This window comes from Pongo abelii, chromosome 3 (assembly GCF_028885655.2).
Source record: "Pongo abelii isolate AG06213 chromosome 3, NHGRI_mPonAbe1-v2.0_pri, whole genome shotgun sequence".
NCBI lineage: Eukaryota > Metazoa > Chordata > Mammalia > Primates > Hominidae > Pongo > Pongo abelii.
In genome coordinates this window covers 4,886,762-4,909,489 of record NC_071988.2, presented here as the reverse complement: position 1 = coordinate 4,909,489, position 22,728 = coordinate 4,886,762, and the positions used below count along the sequence as shown (strand labels likewise).

Genomic DNA, 22,728 nt, shown 5'->3' with positions numbered 1-22,728 from the left:
AGCCTCTGGGGAGGGCGATTCGAGGAAGACTTGGAGCTGGCAGGCAAGCGGGAAGGCTGGCAGAGTGTTGAGAGGTGGGTGTGGGAAGCAGAGGTACCCTTGGGGATGACTGTGGGGCGGGGGGGCGGTGGAGGGAGGATCTGGGTGGCTTCTGAAGTTGCTGTGAATGGTTACCTTCTCTGGGAGTGTGGCACTGGGACTGGGATGCTGCATCACTAGGGGCCCTGGGGAGCAGCCTGGTTGGGCAGACCATAGCAACAGGGAGGGGCCGGGGGTGTCCCGAGCACGTGGGCTGGGCCGGGCCACTCATATGTGGCCTACACAGCCCAGGACTTGGGGCCAGGGGTCTAGGGGGCTGGCAGGGACCACCTCCCTGCAGGCTCCAGTCCTGTTTTCTGTCTGCAGCGTGAGAGAACTTGGTTGCCTGGGTATCCGGAAGGCTGGGTGAGGGTCACATGAGGGGCTGTCCCCAGCAGGGGGTCTGTTCATAACTCTGGGCTCCAGCTGTGGGATTCTGAGTGTCACAGCTCACCTGGCTGACTCTCCACTGCCTCCTAGGTGAGAGGGGCTCAAAGGTCCTTACTCTGTGGCCAGCTGCAGAACTGGCATTCAATCTCACTCAGGGCCAGAGGCAGGCAGGCTTTCTCCATGGGTCTGCCAGGGCGGGCAGAGTGAGTGAGGCCCAGCTGACCCCAGAGACTGGGGCCAGCTTTCTGGTCTCAAGCCAGATCCTCTTGTCTCAGGTTCCTGAAGGCCCCACAGGAGTGCACCTCACCCCCAGGGCCTGCGAAGGACAAGCACAGCTGGAAGGAAGGAAGCCTGGGGTGGGTGTCTTTGCCGAGGGTAGGTGGGCCTCACTGCTGAGGTGCACTGGTTTCCCCAGGGAGCATCCTACAGGGAGGCGTTTTTGCAGCATGGCAGGGGGACTGCCTCAGGAAGCCCAGGCTCAGAGAGGTTGTGTGACTTGCCCAAGGTCACATAGCCAAGAAGCGGCAGAGCCAGACCTGGGAGCCAGGCTAGGTGGCTTGACCTTTCCTCCACCCTTACTTCCTGCCTCCCACCTGGACCTCCAGGGCCATCTCAAGTTTGCGGTGAAGCCTCAGGGACCTGTGCCACCTCCACTCCATCAGGGACAGGTTGCCCTGGCCTACCCCCGCAACCAACCTCCAGCCCTAAGTCCCCTCAGGGTAGTCCCAGCTCCCCAGACCCCACCAAGCTCAGAGATACCCCTGGGAGGGGCCTCTCTGATACCTCCTTCCTCCACACAGCCCACCAGTCACAGCCACCTCCCCTGTACCAGCACAGGGCTGGCTGACCGGGTGGGCCTCAGGTCCTAGCCCTGCTCAGCCTGGGCCCCTAGGGCCAGCAAGGGGCCACTTTTCTCCCAAGGCCTAGGCTCCGTGTTGCATCCCACCGGCTCACGCTGCCTTGGCCTGCACAAGGAGGCCCTGCATACAGGGGTGAGTCTCGCTTAAGCCAGGCCCAGGACACAAAGCTCCAGCCCTCCCGGCAGGAGGTCCCTACAGGACCTACAGTGACATCACTGTCATAATGATGGTGGCCACTGCCCCTCCAGGCAAGCCTTCCCTCCATACCCCAGGACCTCTTCCACAGCCTATGGGGCAGAGAGGGGACAGCGGCTTAGCGGGGCAATGATGTGGCTGTCAGGTGGCCCCAGGGCCCTGCCCCTCCACAGCCTTGCATGCCTCCCCTCCACTCCTCTGCTGCACGGTGTGCTATGGAAGCCCAGGGGAAGCACCACACAGTGCTCCCTCTCCCATTCACCAGCAGCTCTTCGTCATCCTACTGGTCCTGACTCAAGTGTCCCCTCCTCCTGGAGGCCCTCCTGGATTGCGCTCACCAAGCAGGCCCTGGGGCCATGCTGTGTCCCTCAAGGCTGAGTCAGTGCTGACCTTCTCTGGCTCTCAGCACCATGAAGGTGGGCACAGGCCTGTCTGCTCACAGCACTGTCCCATCCTCACTGAGGGACAAGATATCTGGTCTGCATTGTGAATCTGAATCTGGGCTCTCCCCTCTGCAGTGCTGCCTCTCAACACCTCCAGCTTCCACTGCCTGTCCTGCTCTCTGCTGTGGCGCCACGGGGCTCCCCCGCCACTGTCTTGGCCTACCAGGCCCCTGCATTTGGCCTCTGCCTGCCACTCTTCTGACTCCCGACGCTTTCTCCCAGCCACACAGTTCTGCTTGTGTTTCTCTTCCTTGTCTCGGCCAGGGAGGCCTTAAGGTCCAGGATTCTGGTGCAAAATCTCTCAGACACACCCATGTGGCTCCTATTGTCACCCCCAGTCTACCAGGACACACCCTCTCATCAGACCAGTTGGATGAGTTTAAACAAAGGAGATATTCTTTCACTGTGGGGCCCTTATTTTTCAGGCACATTCCAACAATTTGGGCTCTCACTGCTTGAGCAAACCCTGGTGTGCATTTGGCCTCAGGGCCTGGAAGAGGACAGTTCAAGAAACCACAGGACTCCAGCAATGAGCTGCTCCCCTTGTTCTCTCTGTGTGTGTGTGTGTGTGTGTGTGTGTGTGTGTGTGTGTAGGGTGAGGGATGGCAAGTAGGAAATGAATTCCAGGAAGAATAAAGTGCATGTGCAAAGGCCCTGGGGCAGGAGGAGCCTTGGCTGCTGGAGGAAGCATAAGAAAGCTGAGGTGTCGGCTGGGCACAGTGGCTTATGCCTGTAATCCCAGCAGTTTGGAAGACTGAGGCAGGTGGATCAGGAGTTCATGACCAGCCTGGCCAACACAGCGAAACCCCATCTCTACTAAAAATACAAAAATTAACCAGGTGTGGTGGTACATGCCTGTAGTCCCAGCTACCTGGGAGGCTGAGGCAGGAGAATCACTTGAATCCGGGAGGCGGAGTTTGCAGTAAGCTGAGATTGCGCCACTGCACTCCAGTCCGGGTGACAGAGCAAGACTACGTCTCAAAAAAAAGAAAAAAAACAAAAGAAAGCTGAGGTGTCTGGACCTGAGCCGGGAAAGGTGAGGACAGGATAGGCCCTGCAGGGCCCTGGACCATGTTAAGCAGTTTGGTTTTTAGCCTAAGAGCAATGGCATTTATGATTAAGTGTGCAATTTACAAAAACTCCTGTGGCTACAGCGTTGTTTTCCTGCTCAGCCCTTCCCTGCCAAGCAAGCAGAAAGGTCTCAGAGTGCGAATCCACGAACCACGGACCGGGAGGGCCTCGGGCCAGACAAGAATTCCCTTTCCACCCATCCACCTTGCGTTCTGAGATGGCTAAGCTGTACGTGTCACCGTGGCTGGGCTGTGGGGCCCAGTTGTTTGGTCATGCATTAGTCTAGATGCTGCTGTGAAAGTGTGCTGTAGATGCAGCTCACATTGAGAGTCAGCTGACTGCAAGAAAACGAGATCGCCCTCAATAATGCAGGAGCCTCATGTAGTCTGTTGACAGCCTGAAGAGTAAATACTGAGGTTTCCCAGAGAAGAAACCCAGCCTGGAATATCAACTCCTGCCTGAGTCCCCGGCTTGCTGGCTTGCCCTTCACATTGCAGAATTGCCAGCCTGAACAATCGTGTGGGCCAAGTTCTTTAAATAAATTTCTTAGTATACGGCTGTGGCTATCTGTCTATTTATCTATCTATCCATCCATCCACCCACCTACCTACCCATCCATCCATCCACTCATCCATCTATCCATCCATTCACCTGTCCACCCATGCATTCATCCACCCATCCACCCATCCACCAATCCACCCATCCACCAATCCATCCACCCATCCACCAATCCACTCATCCACCAATCCATCCACCAATCCACCAATCCATCCACTCCTCCATCCATCCATCCATCCATCCATCCACCCACCCATCCACCCATTCACCAATCCATCCACCCATCCACCTACCCACCCACCCATCTACCCACTCATCCATCCACCCACCCACCCATCCATCCACTCATGCATCTATCCATCCATTAATCCATTCATCTGTCCACCCATGCATTAATCCACCCACAAATCCACCTACCCACCAACCCACCCATCTATCCACCGATCCATTCCATCCACTCCTCCATCCATCCATCCACCCACCCATCCATGTATCCACCCACCCAACCATGCATCCACCCATCCACCCATCCACCCATCCACCCATCCACCCATCCACCCACCCATCCACCTATCCATCTATCCATCCACCTATCCATCCACCCACCCATCCATCTACCCACTCATCCATCCACCCACCCACCCATCCACCCACCTATCCATCCACCCATCCATCCACCAACCCATCCATCCACCCACCCATGCATCTACCCACCCATCCATCCACCCACCCACCCATGCATCCACTCATCCATCTATCCATCCATTTATCTATCTGTCCATGCATCCCTCCATTCATCCACCCACCATCCATCCACCTAATGGTTCTGTTTCTCTGGAAAACCCTGGTTGATACACTTTCTTATCTAAGGAGCACTATGCCTGTCTGTACTGGGAAGTTGGGGGCACCTAAGACGGGTTAGAAATTTATTTTCAGGCTGGACGCAGTGGCTCATGACTGAAATCCCAGCACTTTGGGAGGCTGAGGTGGGAGGATCACTTGAGCCCAGGAATTTGAGACCAGCCAGGGCAACATAGTAACACCCTGTCTCTACAAAAAGTAAAAAATTAGCTGGGGGTGGTGGCACATGCCTGTAGTCCCAGCTACTCAGGAGGCTGAGGTGGGAGGATCACTTAAGCTCAGGAGGTTGAGGCTGTGGTGAGTTGTGATTGTGCCACTGCACTCCACCCTAGGTGACAGAGTGAGACCCTGTCTCAAAAAAAAATTCATTTTTCACACTGTAATTAACTCAGAAGACAGCATATTGCAGTGGCTCTCAGCAACACCTTAGTTTGAATCTCAGCTCTGCCTTTTATGAGCTCTGTGTGCTGAACCCCGCTCTGCATGTTGGCACCACCTGATTCGTCTGACCCTCTTCCATGGGACAGCCCTCCCAGAGTGGAAGAGGATGATCAGGGCTTCTCCATACTCCTCCATACTTATCCACTGTAACTGAACACCTATGTGCTGCGTGGCACCTTTCACTGCTGCGCGGCTGGGCATCCTGCATCCCCTTGGCCATGCCCCGTCAGTGAGTGTTAATCACATCTGCCCACATGCTGCTCCACTAAGTGATGGCCGCTCCATCCACCCTTGAAACCAAGGGACTCATCTGATTGGGCCTCCAAACTTAATCTGCCTGCTTGCTTCTAGTCACTTGCTCCTTAATTTTTTAACCTATATAGCTAAAAGTCACATGGCCAAATAATACATAACTAAATTCCCACTAGCTCCCTTACAGATAACATCGCTGATGTGTGTGTTGCTATAGTAACGGTTGCTTAAAGTTGTTTTTTGGGAACTTAGAGTTAGCTCTTGTCCATTTTAAGCCAGTAGAGACCATGAGCCCTTCAAGTAGGCCTGAGCGAATGCCCAACTTCAGAGGACCAAAAACATCTTTCTCGGATCATGCTAACACTGTCTTTTTCTTAAACATATGTCCCACGAAGAACCATGTAGCTCAATCGTGTTCACGCAAAATCCTCATGCCCTCGCCTTTCCCACCAGCAGTCATCTTTCCCACGCCTTAGATCACCCACTTCTTATTCCTTCCTAGGCCCTATTCTCTGGGAGGCAAGTTTGAGATTTGTTCTCCAGTCTCCTTGCTCAGCAGTCTTGTGAATACAATTTTCCTCCTTTGTGAAACCCACTGTCACAGTGACTGGCTGCTGCTCATGGGCACAGAGCATCTGGCTGGGTGTCACCATCACACCCACACAGCCTGCAGCCACACCTGGGGTACTTTCCCGCCACCAAGTTCTGCCCCCTCGACTTCCCACAGATCACCTGCATCCATCCACTTCTCACACTCACCAGTCCACAACCAGTGTCCAAGATGCCATCACGTTTTGCCCCAGACCCAAATTGTCCTGAAACAGTGTCCCTGCTTCTACGCAGCCAATCTGGGCTTCACCATGTAGCCACAGAGGTTGTTTTCAATTGCACACCTAGTCATAAAGCCATTGCTCTTAGGCTAAAAACCAAACTGCTTAACATGGTCCAGGGCACCGCAGGGCCTATCCGGGCTCAGGTCCAGACACCTCAGCTTTCGTATACCTCCTCCAGCAGCCAAGGCTCCCTCCTGTCCTAGGTCCTTTGCACGTGTACTTTGTTCTTCCTGGAATTCATTTCCTACCTGCCATCCCTCATCTTACACAACACATGCACACACACACACGTGCATGCACACACATATGCATATCCACATGCATATACACACATACACATACGCAACTATACACAAACATGTATACACACATATATACATACACACAAGTATACACATATACACACACATGCACACACATATACACACATGCATACATGCATACATAAACATACACACATGCATATACACACATACATCTATACACACCCATATACACACACATACACACATATCCACATACATACATACTCACAGGCACATGTATACACACATACACACTGATATGGTTTGGCGGTGTCCTCACCCAAATCTCATCTCGAATTGTAATCTCCATAATCCCCACATGTGGAGGGAGGGACCTGGTGGGAGGTGATTGGGTCCTGGGGGTGGTTTCCCCTATGCTGTTCTCGTGATAGTGAGTGAGCTCTCACAAGATCTGATGGTATTTTAAGTGTTTGACAGTTCCTCCTTCACACTCTCTTTCTCTCCTGCTACCATGTAACACGTGCCTTGCTTCCCCTTTGCCTTCTACCATGATTGTAAATTTCCTGAGGCCTCCTCAGTCATGCAGAACTGTGAGTGAATTAAACCTCTTTCTTTTATAAATTACCCAGTCTCGGGTATTTCTTTATAGCAGTGTGAAAATGAATACACACACATACCCACATGTATACGCACATATACACACATGCAAACACACATGCACACAGGTATACATACATACACACACATGCATGCACACAGGTGCACACACGTCCCCCGTGGGAACCACATTCCCAGTGGGCCACCACATGGCCATTTAAAAGGTAGGGCAGGCCAGCGCAGTGGCTCACGCCTGTAATCCTAGCACTTTGGGAGGCTGAAGTGGGCAGATCACCAGAGGTCAGGAGTTTGAGACCAGCCTGGCCAACATGGTGAAAGCCCATCTCTATTAAAAACACAAAAAATTAGCCGGGTGTGGTGGTGGGCGCCTGTAGTCCCAGCTACTCAGGAGGCTGAGGCAGGAGAATCGCTTGAACCCAGGAGGCGGAGGCTGCAGTGAGCTGAGATTGCACCACTGCACTCCAGCCTGGGAGACCGAGGGAGATGCTGTCTCAATAGATAGATAAATAAATAAATAAATAAATAAATAAATAAATAAAAAGTGGGGCAGATCGGCATTGATTGGCCTAGAAATATCCCTGTCAAATTTGAAAGCAAAAAGCAGGATGTCAAACCTGGATATACAGTATGAGCCCTCTTGATCCAAAATAGGATTCAGTTAGCTCTGAGATGATGTGCAAAAGAGATTTCCAGAAGCATGTCTCCCACTGAGTTATCAGCTGTGACTGGGTGGGGGAATTCCTTAAGAGGTTTATGTCCTTCTTTGTATTTTTCTGGGCTTTTATGACAGTTAAGATTTTTAAAATTTATATTAAAAATAAAGCTCTTTCCTCTGAAAGAAAAACATCAGGGGTCCCTTTCTCTCCTGCTGGGAGGTGGCCCCTCCTGAGCCCCCTCTGGCTCATATCCCACTCCCAGCCAGAGGCAGACAGGCAGCCGCTGTTGAAAAATGAGGGACATTCCCCATATGTGGTAACATTTCCAGTTGCCTCCTGGCTTGGCTGAGCCTGAGGAGGAAGGAGGACTAGGGTCATACCCTTGGGTGTGTTCTTGGAAATCTGAGTGATTAAAACCATTACCCAGGTGTCAGAGGGTGTTTTAAAAGGATACATTTACAAATGTTAACCACTTGTATTTTACAATTTTCATGTTGTATTATTGCCAAAAAAAAGTTAAATAGAAGTCCCGTCAAGCACACTACAGTCCCAAGAGGGTTGCAGCGAGTCCCAACAGGCCCCTGGTTCCACTCTGCTGCTGGGCCAGGAGCTGCCAGACATGCTGGCTGAGCTCACCTTTTGTGGTGAGAGCAATTAACTCCAGCAGCATTAGACAGCCCAGAGGGGACACGCCCTTTGAGGAACAAAGACACACAGCCAGCAGGAACCCTCCCAGCAGTTCCTGACTGGGTGAGCCACCCACCCCACCAGAGATAACCATTTTACAAAGGTCAGTAGTATTCCTGACCACACAACTCTCAAGGAAACAACTTCAACAGGAGCTGAAGAATGCGTCCCTGCAGGCTGCTAGCAGTGTCGGAGTTCCTTTTGGGGTGCCTTCCTTGGCCACTGGGGGATGGTCCCATGTGACGGTAGGCAGAGGCCACCCAAGAGAGGTCTTGAGGATGAGACGGCAGGGGCGCCTCCTGAGTGTGAGGCGGGCCGTACTGGATTCGCAGCCTCCCCTGCGCACTCACTGGATTCACACCCTCCCCTGCGCACTCACTGGATTCGCAGCCTCCCCTGCGCACTCACTGGATTCGCAGCCTCCCCTGCGCACTCACTGGATTCGCACCCTCCCCTGCGCACTCACTGGATTCGCAGCCTCCCCTGCGCACTCACTGGATTCGCAGCCTCCCCTGCGCACTCACTGGATTCGCAGCCTCCCCTGCGCACTCACTGGATTCGCAGCCTCCCCTGCGCACTCACTGGATTCGCAGCCTCCCCTGCGCACTCACTGGATTCGCAGCCTCCCCTGCGCACTCACTGGATTCGCAGCCTCCCCTGCGCACTCACTGGATTCGCAGCCTCCCCTGCGCACTCACTCTGCGCAGATGCTGGGCTTCTCCACCTACCTGGTGCTGCCTGGACCCACATGCCAGCTTCCTAGCCAGTTCCTGCTGCCCAGCGTCCTCCTACTGATGACCCATGCATATCCTAACACATCAGAACCTTTTGGTGGCCTTTCCTTTTCTGTGGGGTTAAGTCCAAATGTCCCACAAGCTGCCAGCTCCCCCCGGCAAAGGCCCTTGTGCTATCTGGCTTTGTGGTGCCTTTGCTAACACGATACCCACACATCTGGGTGCTTGGCACAGCCTGGAGGACTGATGGCGCTGACTGGCCAGGGCAGTCAAGGGCTTGCCATGTGGCTTCTCCATCCTCCTCAGCCCCATCTCCCACCCTCCCACGGGCAAACACTCGCTGCCTGTGGCCCGGCATTCTCTTCCCCATCTTTAGGAACGTGAAAACGAAACAAGTTGCTGTTCAAAATCTAAGCTGTTGGAAATTTAACATATTTTGAGCCTTAAGAGAATATGATTACAGGACCTGAGTCATGTGACAGGCAGCTGTAACCTAAGCAGCTGTCACCTTTGTTTCTCTGATTACAGATTAGTCTTTTTCCTTACCTACATTGTTGTGTAAAACGTTGTAAATGACCAAAGGGCACCAGAGAAGACTCCTTTCCTCTTAACCATTCATCTGCATTGTAGATTCACTTCCCTCTTTCCCCTCTCCCGGTTATCTAAGATGGAGTGTTAAATATGCCACCCAGCTCAGGTGATGTCAGCAGCCCTGTTAGCTCCAGGCATGGGCCTATGGCGGAGCCTGGCCAATTGGGGCATTGCATTCCTTGGGTCAAACTGGCTGATTAAAGGGTGGTCATATTACCTACTCAGGGGCAGAGATGGGGCTTTTTCTGGGACTGCCGAGAGAGAGAAAGATGTGGGTCTCTTCCCCGCAGATTTAGAGCCTGAGAGAGGTGAGGTAAAAGTCTATCAATAGAGCTGGCACAGAAAAAGCACAGTCAAAAGATAGAAGGAAAGAAACTGGGCACTGGAGACATAATTTAGTCCTTGATTAAGCCACACCTGAAGGAGACATTCAGTCATGAGAGACGGCTGTAAGCCAAAAATTAATTCTAAGCCCTGCAACGGCTGATGATTGAGGAGGAATGAACCCCTCCTCTCTGCCAAGGGGATTTCAAAGAAACCTACAAACCTACAAACCTAGTTCAGGCCATGAAGAGAGGAGGGGACGAGTGAGACATGTCTCATTCTACCCTCCGCCCTTCGGAATTCAGGGACAACTGATAACATTAACATTAAAACAGAGATCTTAAAATTGTAGCCATAAGGTACCAAATTCCTGTCTGACTCTAGTATAGCATCACATGACAGAGAGCAGACCCTGAAAGAAATACAAATATTGTACCCCTAAATATATTTTTTTGGCATATTTTAAAATGGCTCTGCAGGCCAGGCATGGTGGCTCACACCTGTAATCCCAGCACTTTGGGAGGCAGAGGCGGGCAGATTACCTGAGGTTGGGAGTTTGAGACCAGCCTGGCCAACATGGTGAAACCCCATCTCTACTAAAAATACAAAAATTAGCCAGGCACGGTGGTGGGTGCCTGTAGTCCCAGCTACTCAGGAGGCTGAGGCAGAAGAATCACTTGAATCTGGGAGGTGGAGGTTGTAGTGAGCCGAGATTGTGCCACTGCACTCCAGCCTGAGTGACAGAGTGAGACTCTGTCTCAAAGAAAAAAAAAACTCTGCAGAGCTGTCTCTTGTGGGGGAAATTTACATTCCAGAATTCCTTTCCCTTTCTAGGTCTTTTTCTGATCCTGAAGAGATTAGCTGAGAGTCTAGCACCTTTTAAAAGTCTGAGTAGGAAACATTTGCCATCTATTGCCTCTAGGGAAGGCCACCTATGAGACTTCATCTACGTAATAATGTTCTTCACAACCCCTTATCTTTTTTTTTTTTCTTTGAGACGGAGTCTCGCTCTGTCACCCAGGCTGGAGTGCTGTGGTGCAATCTCGGCTCACTGCAAGCTCCACCTCCCAGGTTCACGCCATTCTCCTGTCTCAGCCTTCCAAGTAGCTGGGACTACAGGTGCCCACCACCACGCCTGGCTAATTTTTTGTATTTTTAGTAGAGATGGGGTTTCACCGTGTTAGCCAGGATGGTCTCGATCTCCTGACCTCATGATCTGCTCACCTCAGCCTCCCAAAGTGCTGGGATTACAGGCGTGAGCCACCACGCCCAGTGCAAACAACCCCTTATCTTAACCCAGATGCTCCTTTCTATTGATTACAGGTCTTAATAACTTAACTCTTTCAACCAAGTGCCAATCAGAAAATCTTTGAATCCACCTATGACCTGTAAGCCCCCACCTCGAGTTGTCCCACCTTTCCAGACCAAACCAATGTGTACCTTACATATATTGATTGATGTCTTCTATCTTCCAGAAACATATAAACCAAGCTGTAACCCAACCACTGTGGGCCCGTGTTCTCAGGAGCTCTTGAGACTGCACCTCTCGGGTGGTCACTCACATTTAGCTCAGATGAAACCTCTTGACGTATTTTAACCCAACCACCGTGGGCCCGTGTTCTCAGGAGCTCTTGAGACTGCACCTCTTGAGTGGTCACTCACATTTGGCTCAGATGAAACCTCTTGATGTATTTTACAGTTTGACACTTCTCATGGACACAGTAAATTCCTTCTCTGCTTAAGTCACTTTAGGTCAAGTTCCTACCATTTGCAACAAACAGGTCAAAATGGATGCATCCCATCCCCAGTGCTACAGTCACACCAGTGTCCTGGTCCCCTCCCTCACTGCCACTATCCCTGTACCGAGGGAGCACTATTTTCCAGGCCCCGGGCAAAGGGCTTTATGCAGCTTCTCGTCTGCAGAGCAGCTCGGTCAAATGGAATCAATATCCTCATCTTAGAGGTGCAGAAACCACAGCTCAAGAGCACCCGGCCAGCTAGTGCAGGGCAGTGGGTGCCTGCTCAGTGTTCCTGGTAAGGACGTACTTCCTATCTGGGGACACAGCCTGTAGCACCCGCTCCCTGCCAGCCATTGCTCAGGGGCTTCCCCGGGCTGGAATGCCCTTCCAGACTTCCCTTTTTGAGGAGCAGCCTGGTGCCTTCTCCTCTCTCTGGCCCCAGCACTAGGGTACTGCTGAGTGCCCCTCAGCTGCATCCACGCCCCTCCAACTCCCTCCCCAGCAGCAGACGGAGCCACTGCCCCTCAGCTGCACCCACGCCCCTCCAACTCCCTCCCCAGCAGCAGACGGAGCCAGGGCCCCTCAGCTGCACCCACGCCCCTCCAACTCCCTCCCCAGCAGCAGACGGAGCCACGGCCCCTCAGCTGCACCCACGCCCCTCCAACTCCCTCCCCAGCAGCAGACGGAGCCACTGCCCCTCAGCTGCACCCACGCCCCTCCAACTCCCTCCCCAGCAGCAGACGGAGCCAGGGCCCCTCAGCTGCACCCACGCCCCTCCAACTCCCTCCCCAGCAGCAGACGGAGCCAGGGCCCCTCAGCTGCACCCACGCCCCTCCAACTCCCTCCCCAGCAGCAGACGGAGCCACGGCCCCTCAGCTGCACCCACGCCCCTCCAACTCCCTCCCCAGCAGCAGACGGAGCCACTGCCCCTCAGCTGCACCCACGCCCCTCCAACTCCCTCCCCAGCAGCAGACGGAGCCACTGCCCCTCAGCTGCATCCACGCCCCTCCAACTCCTTCCCCAGCAGCAGACTGAGCCACTGCCTGGTGGGCAGTTTGGGCATGGCCTGGCAGCTGGCCCTGTGCACATGGGGTCATACACACTCTCCAGCCTTGGGGCTCAGATGGGGCTGGGAGTCCCCTTTCCTTCAGGAGCCTCAAGACCCTCCACTCTAGCAAGAGAGTCTACTAAAAGGCAGCAGCACATTCATGACAGGGCTCAGGAGACGAAACCCCCTGGCTGGATGCTGGGACACCATAGGCGATTGTGAGGAGTAACGGAGGATTGCACGTGCCACTTTGGCACATAGTAGCTACTCAACTAAGTCAGTTCTCTCAGTCAACAGATCGTATTCAAACACCTACTCTGTGCTGACACCTTGCTGGGGCTTTGAAACACATACTTGCTTTCTACATGTGTCCGGTTATTTTAGATGGGTGTAAATGTGGTTGGGTGAGAAGCTGGGGCAGTTTACTCAACCTCAGTAGGAGAGAACAGGCACCTCCTGCAGAGCTCATTATTATTATTATTATTATTATTATTATTATTATTATTATTATTATTATATTATTGAGACGGAGCCTCTCTGTCACCCAGGCTGGAGTGCAGTGGTGCCATCTCGGCTCACTGCAACCTCTGCCTCCCGGGTTCGAGTGATTCTCTCACCTCAGCATCCTGAGTAGCTGGGATTGCAGCCACCTGCCACCACGCCCACCTAAATTTTGTATTTTTAGTAGAGAGGGGTTTCACCGTGTTGGCCAGGCTGGTCTCGAACTCCTGATCTCCGGTGATCCGCCCGCCTCGGCCTCCCAAAGTGCTGGGATTACAGGCGTGAGCCACCGTGCCCAGCCCAGAGCTCATTATTCTTACAAAGCCTTCCCTGCCTCATCCACAAACCAGGGTGGTCTTCTTTGCAAAGCTATCAAGGTTGGGGAACATCACCACATCGTTTGGCCTTTGAGGCAATGTGGGCCCCTGACTCTGCATCATGGCAAGGCTCCGCACTGTCCCTCACGGTGGCCCCTCGGGCAATGACCTTGACACCACGGAGGAGACATCTGCGGAGACTCTCGCGTGAGAAATGAGTCCCCTGTCCCGGCAGTCCCCCGCTTACCTCCAGTCTCGTCCGGTCCACGTCTTTGGGCAGTTTCACGCGAATTCGGTTTGTGACGATGAGGGAGTCATACGGATAGATCTGTCGGGGGAGGAAACCACAGGGTCACTTCATGAAGCAAGTGTGTGCTGGCACCAAAGAACTGAGCAGAAGGTCACCGAGAATACATACTTGCGTCTGCACCTGACACACACATTTCATAGGGAAAGCACAACAGAAAGGACTTTTAACCTGGGCAGGTGTGGCGCGGCACGGACGTCAGTGTGGGAGCGGCCCCGCTTACCTTGTATTCTGTAAGAGAGAGAGAGCGGAGACCACGAGCTGGTTTAGAAAGTGCAAGACGTCGTCCAAGGTGAGTGCAATCCCCGCCCTGGGGTGCCCCCGTATCCCCCCTGCAGTCAGCTGGGCCATGCATGGTCCCTGAGCAGCCTGCACTGGGGCCCTAATCTCAGAGCTGCAGGCAGAGGGGCTCTGAGGGCCTCCCCCGGGAAAGCAGAGCAGGAGGCATGGCCAGGCTGGAGGCCAGGCTGGAAGCCGGAGGGCGGCACTGTGCTTTCCAGCTGTGATGCTGTCTTTCTGGTGGTCTGGGCCACCCTGAGAAAGATGCCAGCCTCAGTTTATCTGCCTGTACAGCGGGCATTTCAGGGGAAACTTTTAGAGGGTGTTGTGGAGACTGACATCTTGCTATGTTCTAAGCCTCTCCCATCTCTCACTGTCTTACCTTATTAACTCTACATTTTCTCCTTTCCAAACTACTGAGCTCTGTGCCCTAATGTCACACTTCCAGACTCAAAGGGTCTTATCACAAAAATGAAATAGTATGGATCATAGGGCCTCCACGCACACAGAACCCACAGAAAGCAGTATCTACAGAACGTGGTCCTCAAGCCAGTCTCGGAAAGGAGACTCCATGTCGGGAGCTGGTCCCTGAGTTTCCCCACTTGCCCCGTGTGGTTCTGGACCTGCTGGCTCTGAGGCCCAGGGACCGAAGGCCACTTAGAGGGAGAAGGCTGTGGTGCACTGATGCTCTCCGTCCCCATGCAACCCAGTCCAGCAGAGCAAGGCTCCTCCGCCACTCTCGGGCACAGAGGTTGACCAGGAGGTAAGCCTGTGGGAGGTGCCAGGCACCTGCCACAGGACCAGGTGGCCGCTCTGGTAACACAAACATCCTAGCAGCCCTGCTGAACACGGAGAGTCACGCTGCGTGCCGGCAGCCACACAGGGAGCAGGGCGCAGGCAGGGTTTGGCCCAGCGCCGTCTCGCTCAGACCCTGGAAGACTTGTGCCTGTGACTCTGCTTCCCCAAGTGACACAGAGTGCCACACAATGCAGGACAGGGCCGCCGTGGCCATGGATGAGATAGAGGGAGCATCGCGGGTAAAGCTAGCTTGGAGTGGAACTGACTTTTGGCCAGGAGAGGCAGGGAAACCGGCACGCCCTCCCCCAAGGTGTCCCCGCCCGGCACTCCCGGAGACTTCCGCAGGCCGTGGACGGGGCGTTTTCAGAACAAGTCTTGTGGAATGTGTTAGTGACCCCTGCCCCAGCCAGAGACCCACAGGGTCCCCGCTCTGTGTACCTCGCATGCCCCAGCTGGCATCCGGGTCTGCTCCACAGGGGGCCAGATTGGCATTCTGGAAGAGAAAGAGAGGTTGGGCGGCAAGAGACAGGTGGCACAAGAGTGTGTGGATGGGCAGGGACAAGGAGATGTGGCCTCTTGGAGGCCGCAGTCCTCGTGCTGCCTGGGGAGTAGGGTGTCCTCAGCACAGCAGCGGGACGTGACAGAAGGACAGCGACAGTGGCTTGGGAAGGGGAGAGTCTAGGATGCTGTGCCCGTGGGACTGGCCAGCTTTCTTGCTCATAGGATGCCCACCACCTGGGCGGTCTCCACAGACCCTTCCTGTGTGGGTGGCTCCAACCCCGTTTGAAAGCTGCTCCCAGGTGCCTGGGTTCTCCACTCTGCAGCTGGCACAGACGACAGCTGGGGGCTCAGCACTTCTTTGCGCATGCTGCCCTAGGCACAGCGCCCTGCGGCTCCCCGTTGGCGATCTGTCCCCTCCACATGGTGGGTTCCTGAGCACAGCGCCTAGAACCTGCTGTCCCACGTGCTCAGGGAGCCCCAGGGTCCACCCTGGGCCCTCTGTTCCCTGCAAGATGGCCAAGGGGGAAGACTGGCTGCCGTCTTCTGGCACCGTGCACGATCGTGGAACTCCTAGGGTATTCTCAGAGCTACGCGGACGCACGTGGCTGTGTGTGTGAGTCAAAGTCCATCCACCCCAAATGCTCCAAAATGAGGGGGCTCCTACCTCCCTGGAGACCGTGGTACTCACAGCAGCTCTGTGTGTGACTGTTTCAAAGGTTAAAGGAGCCCCGTGTCTATAATGCCCCTGGCATGTCACCCGGCATGTTGTAAGCACCCATACAGGGTGGCTGTACCTCTGACAATGACTAAGGGTGACACTCTGAGGGGGGATGGGCCTGAGAGCTCCTGCACCTGTCTCAGGTGCCCGTGGCATTCATCAGCAAACTCTGCCATTTTAGCGCATTGCGACCATTAGTGTCTGGAACTCTTTCCCTTCTGTCCACCTGGAAGCATCATCGACACGTCCTGCAAACCTCTATGGAGCGTTCCCCAACCTGTAAAGCAGGCATTGAACCCCTACAGGGGTCGGTGAGTCCTGCTCCTGCCCACCTCCTGCCCCTCGCTGGCGCCGGGGGTTTGCACTATGAGCCCTGAGCCACGCTCTGTTGCGGTTGTGCCTTGGCCGCCCGCGGTGGACGGAGCCTGTTGAACAAAATGTCTTATTCACGCTCCGTTCTTCAGCACCTGGAACGGGGTCTCAAACGGGGTCAGGGCTCTTGGCCAGTGCTGCTGAAACTGGGTACAGGGATCACATTTCAGCGGGGAGAGTTCTGCAGCCAAAGGAGAGATGGTATGCTCAGCCCAGCGGGTCTGTTATAGGGCAAAGTGTTTTCAACGCGAGCTTTGCAGTAGGCGATCAGTGAGGAGCTGGTTATAGTCTAGAGAGCACGAGAGCAGGAAGACCTCAGAGGGCACCGAGTCCAAAGCTCTTTATCTGAAACAGGAAAACCGAGGCTCCGAGGGAAGCTGGACCTTCTTCCTGGTGCAGAGCTGGAGTCAGAGGGCTAGAGAGTCAGGCTCATGAGTGGGGTAAGCACCCAGGCAGAGGACTGGAACCAGTCTCTATTTACATTTTTGCTATTTTGTTTATCATGAAATTTTTTGCATTAATTTGGATTTCTAAAACTATTGCATTAAACTTATCTTGACTGCATTTTCTTCTTTAGTGCCTTGCTCCTTCACTCTAGTTTTGGGCCTGGACCCTGAGCCAGGGTCCTCTTGCCTTCACCACTTCACAAAATAATTCTTCCCTTCAGGGGTATTCACAAAGAATTTCTATTTTTTCTTTGAGACAGAGTCTCGCTCTGTCAGCCAGGCTGGAGTGCAATGGTGTGATCTCGGCTTAACGCAAACTCCACCTCCCGGGTTCAGGTGATTCTCCTGCCTCAGCCTTCTGAGTAGCTGGGATTACAGGCGCCTGCCACCACGGCCAGATAATTTTTGTATTTTTAGTAGAGATGGGGTTTCACAGGTTGGCCAAGCTGGTCTCGAACTCCTGACCTCAGGTGATCCACCCGCATTGGCCTCCCAAAGTGCTGGGATTATAGGCGTAAGCCACTGCGCCCGGTCATGCAAATAATTTTTATTTTAAGAGACAGAGTCTGGCTCTGTCACCCAGACTGGAGTGCAGTGGCACGATCTCAGCTCACTGCAACCTCCGCTTCCTGGGCGATCCTCCCACCTCAGCCTTCTGGGTAGGTGGGACTACAGGCGCATGCCATCACACTTGGCTAATTTTTGTATTTTTTTGGTAGAGATGGAGCCTCCCTTTGTTGCCCTGGCTGGTCTTAAACTCCTGGTTTCAAGCTATCTGCCCACCTCAGCCTCCCAAAACACTGGGATTACAGGTGTGAGCCATTGCGCCTGGCCATGCCTGGCTAATTAAAAAAAAAAAAAGTAGATATGGGGTCTTGCTGTGTTGCTCAGGCTGGTCTCAAACTCTTGGCCTCAAGCAATCCTCTCACCTCACCCTCCCAAAGCACTGGGATTACAGGTGTGAGCCACCATGTCCACTCAAGAACAATGTTTTGATACATTTTCTTAGTATCAGACTAGCACCCCAGGTGCACCTGTTCTGGTCAGGGAACCTCCAGGATAAAGCTAGGCAACCAGCCATGGCCTTGCCTTTGCCGCCCGGCATGTCTGATGTGAAAGAGAAATGCTGCCCCCTAGTGTCCACCACTCTGCATAACGGGCTTCCAAAACTCGCAGGGCACCACCTTCACCTTGGACGATTGGAAACTCACTCTCCAGCAGCAAAACCAGCTTCCTTTGATCTTCCAGGATCTGAGATAAGGTGGAGACTCTAGGACGGAGATGAGGCATCTACCAGGTGGAGAAGGGGGAATACTTTTTAGGTCTAGAGCAGGGAAAGTGGGGTCTACTTCGGGTCTTGTAAGTACAAAGTGGGGTTGGGGTGTGCAAGGCCTCTCAGATGCAAGGGGTCTTGAGTTACTGCCTTTCTGGGTGGACCAGCAGGAGAGCAAAGTGGCCAGAGGGCACCACAAAGGCAGCACCACCAGGCATATTCCTGGCTGACTCCCCTATGCCGCTCATTGCAGACACCGGAGATTTTAAAAGCAACAAATGATTTAGATGTCCCATTTGTTTACTACTTATTTTTATTTTATTTTTGAGCCAGAGTCTCGCTCTGTCACCCAGGCTGGAGTGCAGCGGCGTGATCTCAGCTCACTGCAACCTCCGTCCCTGGGTTCAAGCAATTCTCCTGCCTCAGCCTCCTGAGTAGCTGGGATTACAGGCATGCGCCACCATGCCTGGCTAATTTTTGTAATTTTAGTAGAGGGGGGTTTCACCATGTTGGCCAGGCTGGTCTCGAACTCCTGACCTCAAGTGATCTGCCCACCTTGGCCTCCCAAAGTGCTGGGATTACAGGCGTGAGCTGCCACGCCTGGCCTGTTTAGCACTTCTTATGTGCCTGTGACTCTATAGATACATTCTCTAACTTTCGCTGCAACTCCAGGAGGTGAGCATTATCATCATTTTACAGGTGAGCCTTACAGAGATTAAATAACTTGCCTGAGATCATATGACAAATACATGGGACTGTAAATATTTGAGCCCATGTGTTTTATTTTCCAAAAATTGTACTGAAATTGCTAATAGGAATTGAGATTATGACCATTTGCCACTGGTCACCCTTCTTTTCTTGCTAAAGCTCACATTGGAATGTGTTACTTTACTCAGCAGCTAGTGACATGGAAGCAAGATAGAGTAGGAATTGCTTTTTAAATAATTACTCATGTGGGAACCATGCTATGGAGCTTATAAAAAATTTCACAACTATAATGTTATTTGTCCTCAAGAAAACCTCAAGAGGTAAGGATAATTTTTTAAAGACTAGAAAAGAGAGACTCAGAAAATTTAAGTAACTTGCCCAAAAAGAGAGCTGGGATTTGAACTCAGGGCTGTCTGATGCTAACACATGTGTTCTTTCCAGCATTACAGTTTGGAAATACCAAACTTTTAAAATTTGTTAATGCTTGTCTTGTAGTCACATGCATAAACATTTTAATAAATATTTTCTGAACATGTGAAAATCTGATTCAAGAGATATAAATATTTTTCATATACCTATTCAATTGTTTGCTATTTGTACTATTTAATTTTTCTATGTACATTTAATTTTTTGTTCACTAGACACATTTGTCTTTTTTTTTTTTTTTGAGACAGAGTTTTGCTCTGTTGCCCCAGGCTGGAGTGCAGTGGAACAACCTCAGTGGCTCACTGCAACCTCTGCCTCCTGGGTTCAAGCATTCTTTATTCTTGTGCTCAAGTAGCTGGGATATTAGGCATGTGCTACCATGCCTGGCTAATTTTTCTATTTTTAGTAGAGATGGGGTTTCACCATGTTGGCCAGGCTGGTCTCAAACTCCTGGCCTCAAGTGATCCACCCATCTCGGCCTCCCAGAGTGCTGGGATTATAGGCCTGAACCACTTTGCCCAGCCCCATTTGTTTTATTTCAAAAGAGTCATATTCAAATCACCCACCATACTTGTATTTAATCAAGGTGTCTGGCATTGCCATGTTGCTTGGTGCATTTAAGTTGATGAATGCTATAACTGTTTTATTAAATTGTGCCTCCATAACGAATTAGTGTTCTCCTTTTATACTATTAATTTTATTTATTCCTTTTAGTCTTAACTTTCACCTTATTTGATATTACTATTGACACTCTTGCTTGCCTTTTGTGATTTTAGTATCTTTCTTATCCTTTTGCTTATCCTTTAAAAGTCGTTTTTAAGTGTGCATCTTATGATAACACATCTGATTTTAAAAATCCAATCTGATAGTCTCTGTCTTTTAATAGGACAGCTCAGTCTCTTCACATTCGGCATCATGGTTTTTCAGAATGGGACTTCTTCCAGCGAGCTACCACAAGGAACTGCTGCCCCCAGCAGTCACTCTCTGAATAACAGATATATGGTATGCGTCAGAGTCTTTACTGCCTCACCCACAGGGAGAGCAGCAGCAGGCCTCTGTTGCTCCATGGACTTCATGTGTAGGTTATGAGCGTCTACCATGCATCAGGCACTGTGGAGGCTTGGCTATTAGGATATTTTAATGACCTTTAGGACATATTGTGCTTTAGGTCACTGGGCCCTTGTAACAAATCCTTTTGGAAGAACACTCAGGAAAGCCTTTGCCTCCCATGAAGAACTAATTTCCCCTCTTCCATCAGACAGTGAGGACTGCATCACTGACATGATTGCCTCTATGCCTTGGCCACCAGGAATCTCAGAGGTAAGCTTTGACAGCTTTTCTCATGTAATATATATATTTTTTGAGATGAAGTCTCACTCTGTCACCCAGGCTGGAGTGCAGAGGCATAATAGCTCACTGCAACCTCTGCCTCCCAGGTTCAAGCAATTCTCCTGCCTCAGCCTCCCGAGTGGCTGGGACTATAGGTGCCCACCACCACACCTGGCTGATTTTTGTATTTTTAGTGGAGACGGGGAGGCAGGCTGGTCCTGAACTCCTGACCTCAAGTGATCTGCCTGCCTCAACCTCCCAAAGTGCTGGGATTACAGGCGTGAGCAACCGCGCCCTGCCTCTCATGTAATATTTGTTTGTTTGTTTGTTTTTGATGTAATTTTCTCCTATAGTTTCCTCCTCTCCTCCTTTATGATCTGGTGTTCATGGGATTTTGGTCTCACTGCATCTATGCTTGAGGCCACCCAGAATCCTTTCTGGAAGTAAAGGCAAATCAAGAAACAACCTAGGAAATGACTTAGGAGCACTGTAGGCCATCAGCAACAGGGCAGGGGCACGCACTCCCGGGGCATCTCCAGGGGAAGGGCATGAGTCCAGGTGCCGAGCAGGGCTGCCCTGAAAAAGGCTGGTCATGTGAAAGATCAAGTATCTGGCCTTCTCACTGAGAAACAGGCATAACAGTACATAAAAGTCTTAGAAAGATTAAAAAAATAAGAAAGAACATCAGCAGGGAAAAGAGAATCCCAAAGCAAAGTCGTTAATAATATTCACCAGTCTCCCCCAGAAGCAATGTGAAAAGCTAAGAATCTCCACGTGATGATGAGTTCTGTGCATATCAGCTCTCCAAGCACATGCAGAGAGCACACCAGCTAACGCTCTCCTTCCTACCCCTTAGTCTGCAGGAGAAACACATTCACAGAAAGTTTAGTTCTTAATTCTGTAAAGCTTGAGGTTCTGCTCTCAATAGTTCTAGGAGAGGGAGTGAGGACCATCCCTGCCAGAACGTCTGGATCGGCTGTTCTCAAACAGTGCGGCTTCTGGAGACCATGACCTTCTCTGCAGATGCTGAGAGGCATCAATTCGCATCATTTTAGCATGTGAGCCTAGAGAAGAAGCTCCCCAGAGGATGCACAGCCCAGGCGTCAGTGACGCAAGACTACAAATGCAGAGGGTGCTGTTCTCTCGCTTTCCTTCTATATATTGAGGAAAGTCTCCAGGACCTCACTCAGGTGGTAGAACACCTTAGCTTGGTCCGGACTGTGAACACTGTGCTCACCAGCCCCAGGGTCAGAGAATAGCTGTTTCAGGTGAGAAGGGAACATTCTAGAGAGTTTTCCCACTGTCCCTAGGACCCCTAACATTGAGCTCAGGGATTTGCATGTCTTGGTGTCGTAGGAGTCCTGTGGACATTGGTCCAGCTCTCTTATCTCCCCTGCTTTCCATGTGGAAGATGAACAGTGGAGAATTCCCTTGGAGAAAATTCAAAGAAGCATGCCACATGCATGGTCCCCAGTTAGTCCCATTCCAGAATGGGAAGAGCAGTTTGTGGGGTGAGGGGTGGGTTTTGCTAGATTCAAACCATGCAGAGGTGCCTGGTCCTGGGGGAGATCCGGGGAGGTTGGGCCTTGGACAAAAACACAGCAGCAGGTCTGACAGAGCCTGAAGGAGATGGAGAGAACAAATGCCAGCCCAAGAGGACACCCATGGCTTCTGGAGATGGTGTCCTGTGGCCTTGCCCCTGGGGAGAGTACCTGCCTAGGGATGCCATCCTGGGGTTACACACAGCCAAGCCTGCTCCAGTGCAACAAAGAGGGGGTCAATTTTTTAGTGGCCTCTGTTGAGAGGTGAATTGCCTCTATTTATGAACAAATTTCCAGACTAGGACGAGGCTGCCTTGTGCAATGGGGAGACCCCTGGGCTGTGTGTGTGTGTCTGTGTGTTGGGGGGTCTGGGACCAGCAAGCCTGCCCCACCCTAAGGATCCTCACTGGGGACCCCTGTGATGCTGTGGGCAGAGGAACAAACACGAGCAGCTCTTCCTAAGGCGTTAACTGTCCCGGGGCACAGGGCCTGGCCCCTCTGCAAGGCAATCAGCCCCCAGATTGTCTAGGCTCATATTCAGATGTCCCAGGAGTCAGAAAACTCAGG

At 52.2% G+C, this 22,728-nt stretch overlaps 1 protein-coding gene across 6 annotated transcripts in view; it reads right to left on the bottom strand.

Annotated features, from left to right (window-relative positions):
* The window catches only part of ABLIM2 (actin binding LIM protein family member 2), a 190,775-nt gene that overhangs the window by 5,285 nt on the left and 162,762 nt on the right, over nucleotides 1-22,728 (bottom strand). For 2 of the 6 annotated variants that reach the window (XM_054553669.2, XM_054553670.2), the window contains exon 15: nucleotides 13,808-15,340. In XM_054553669.2, the coding sequence (XP_054409644.2) occupies nucleotides 14,906-15,340 (435 nt within the window). In that variant the 3' untranslated portion in view covers nucleotides 13,808-14,905. The other 4 variants (XM_024246401.3, XR_008524318.2, XM_054553664.2 and 1 more) reach the window with 4 other exon arrangements.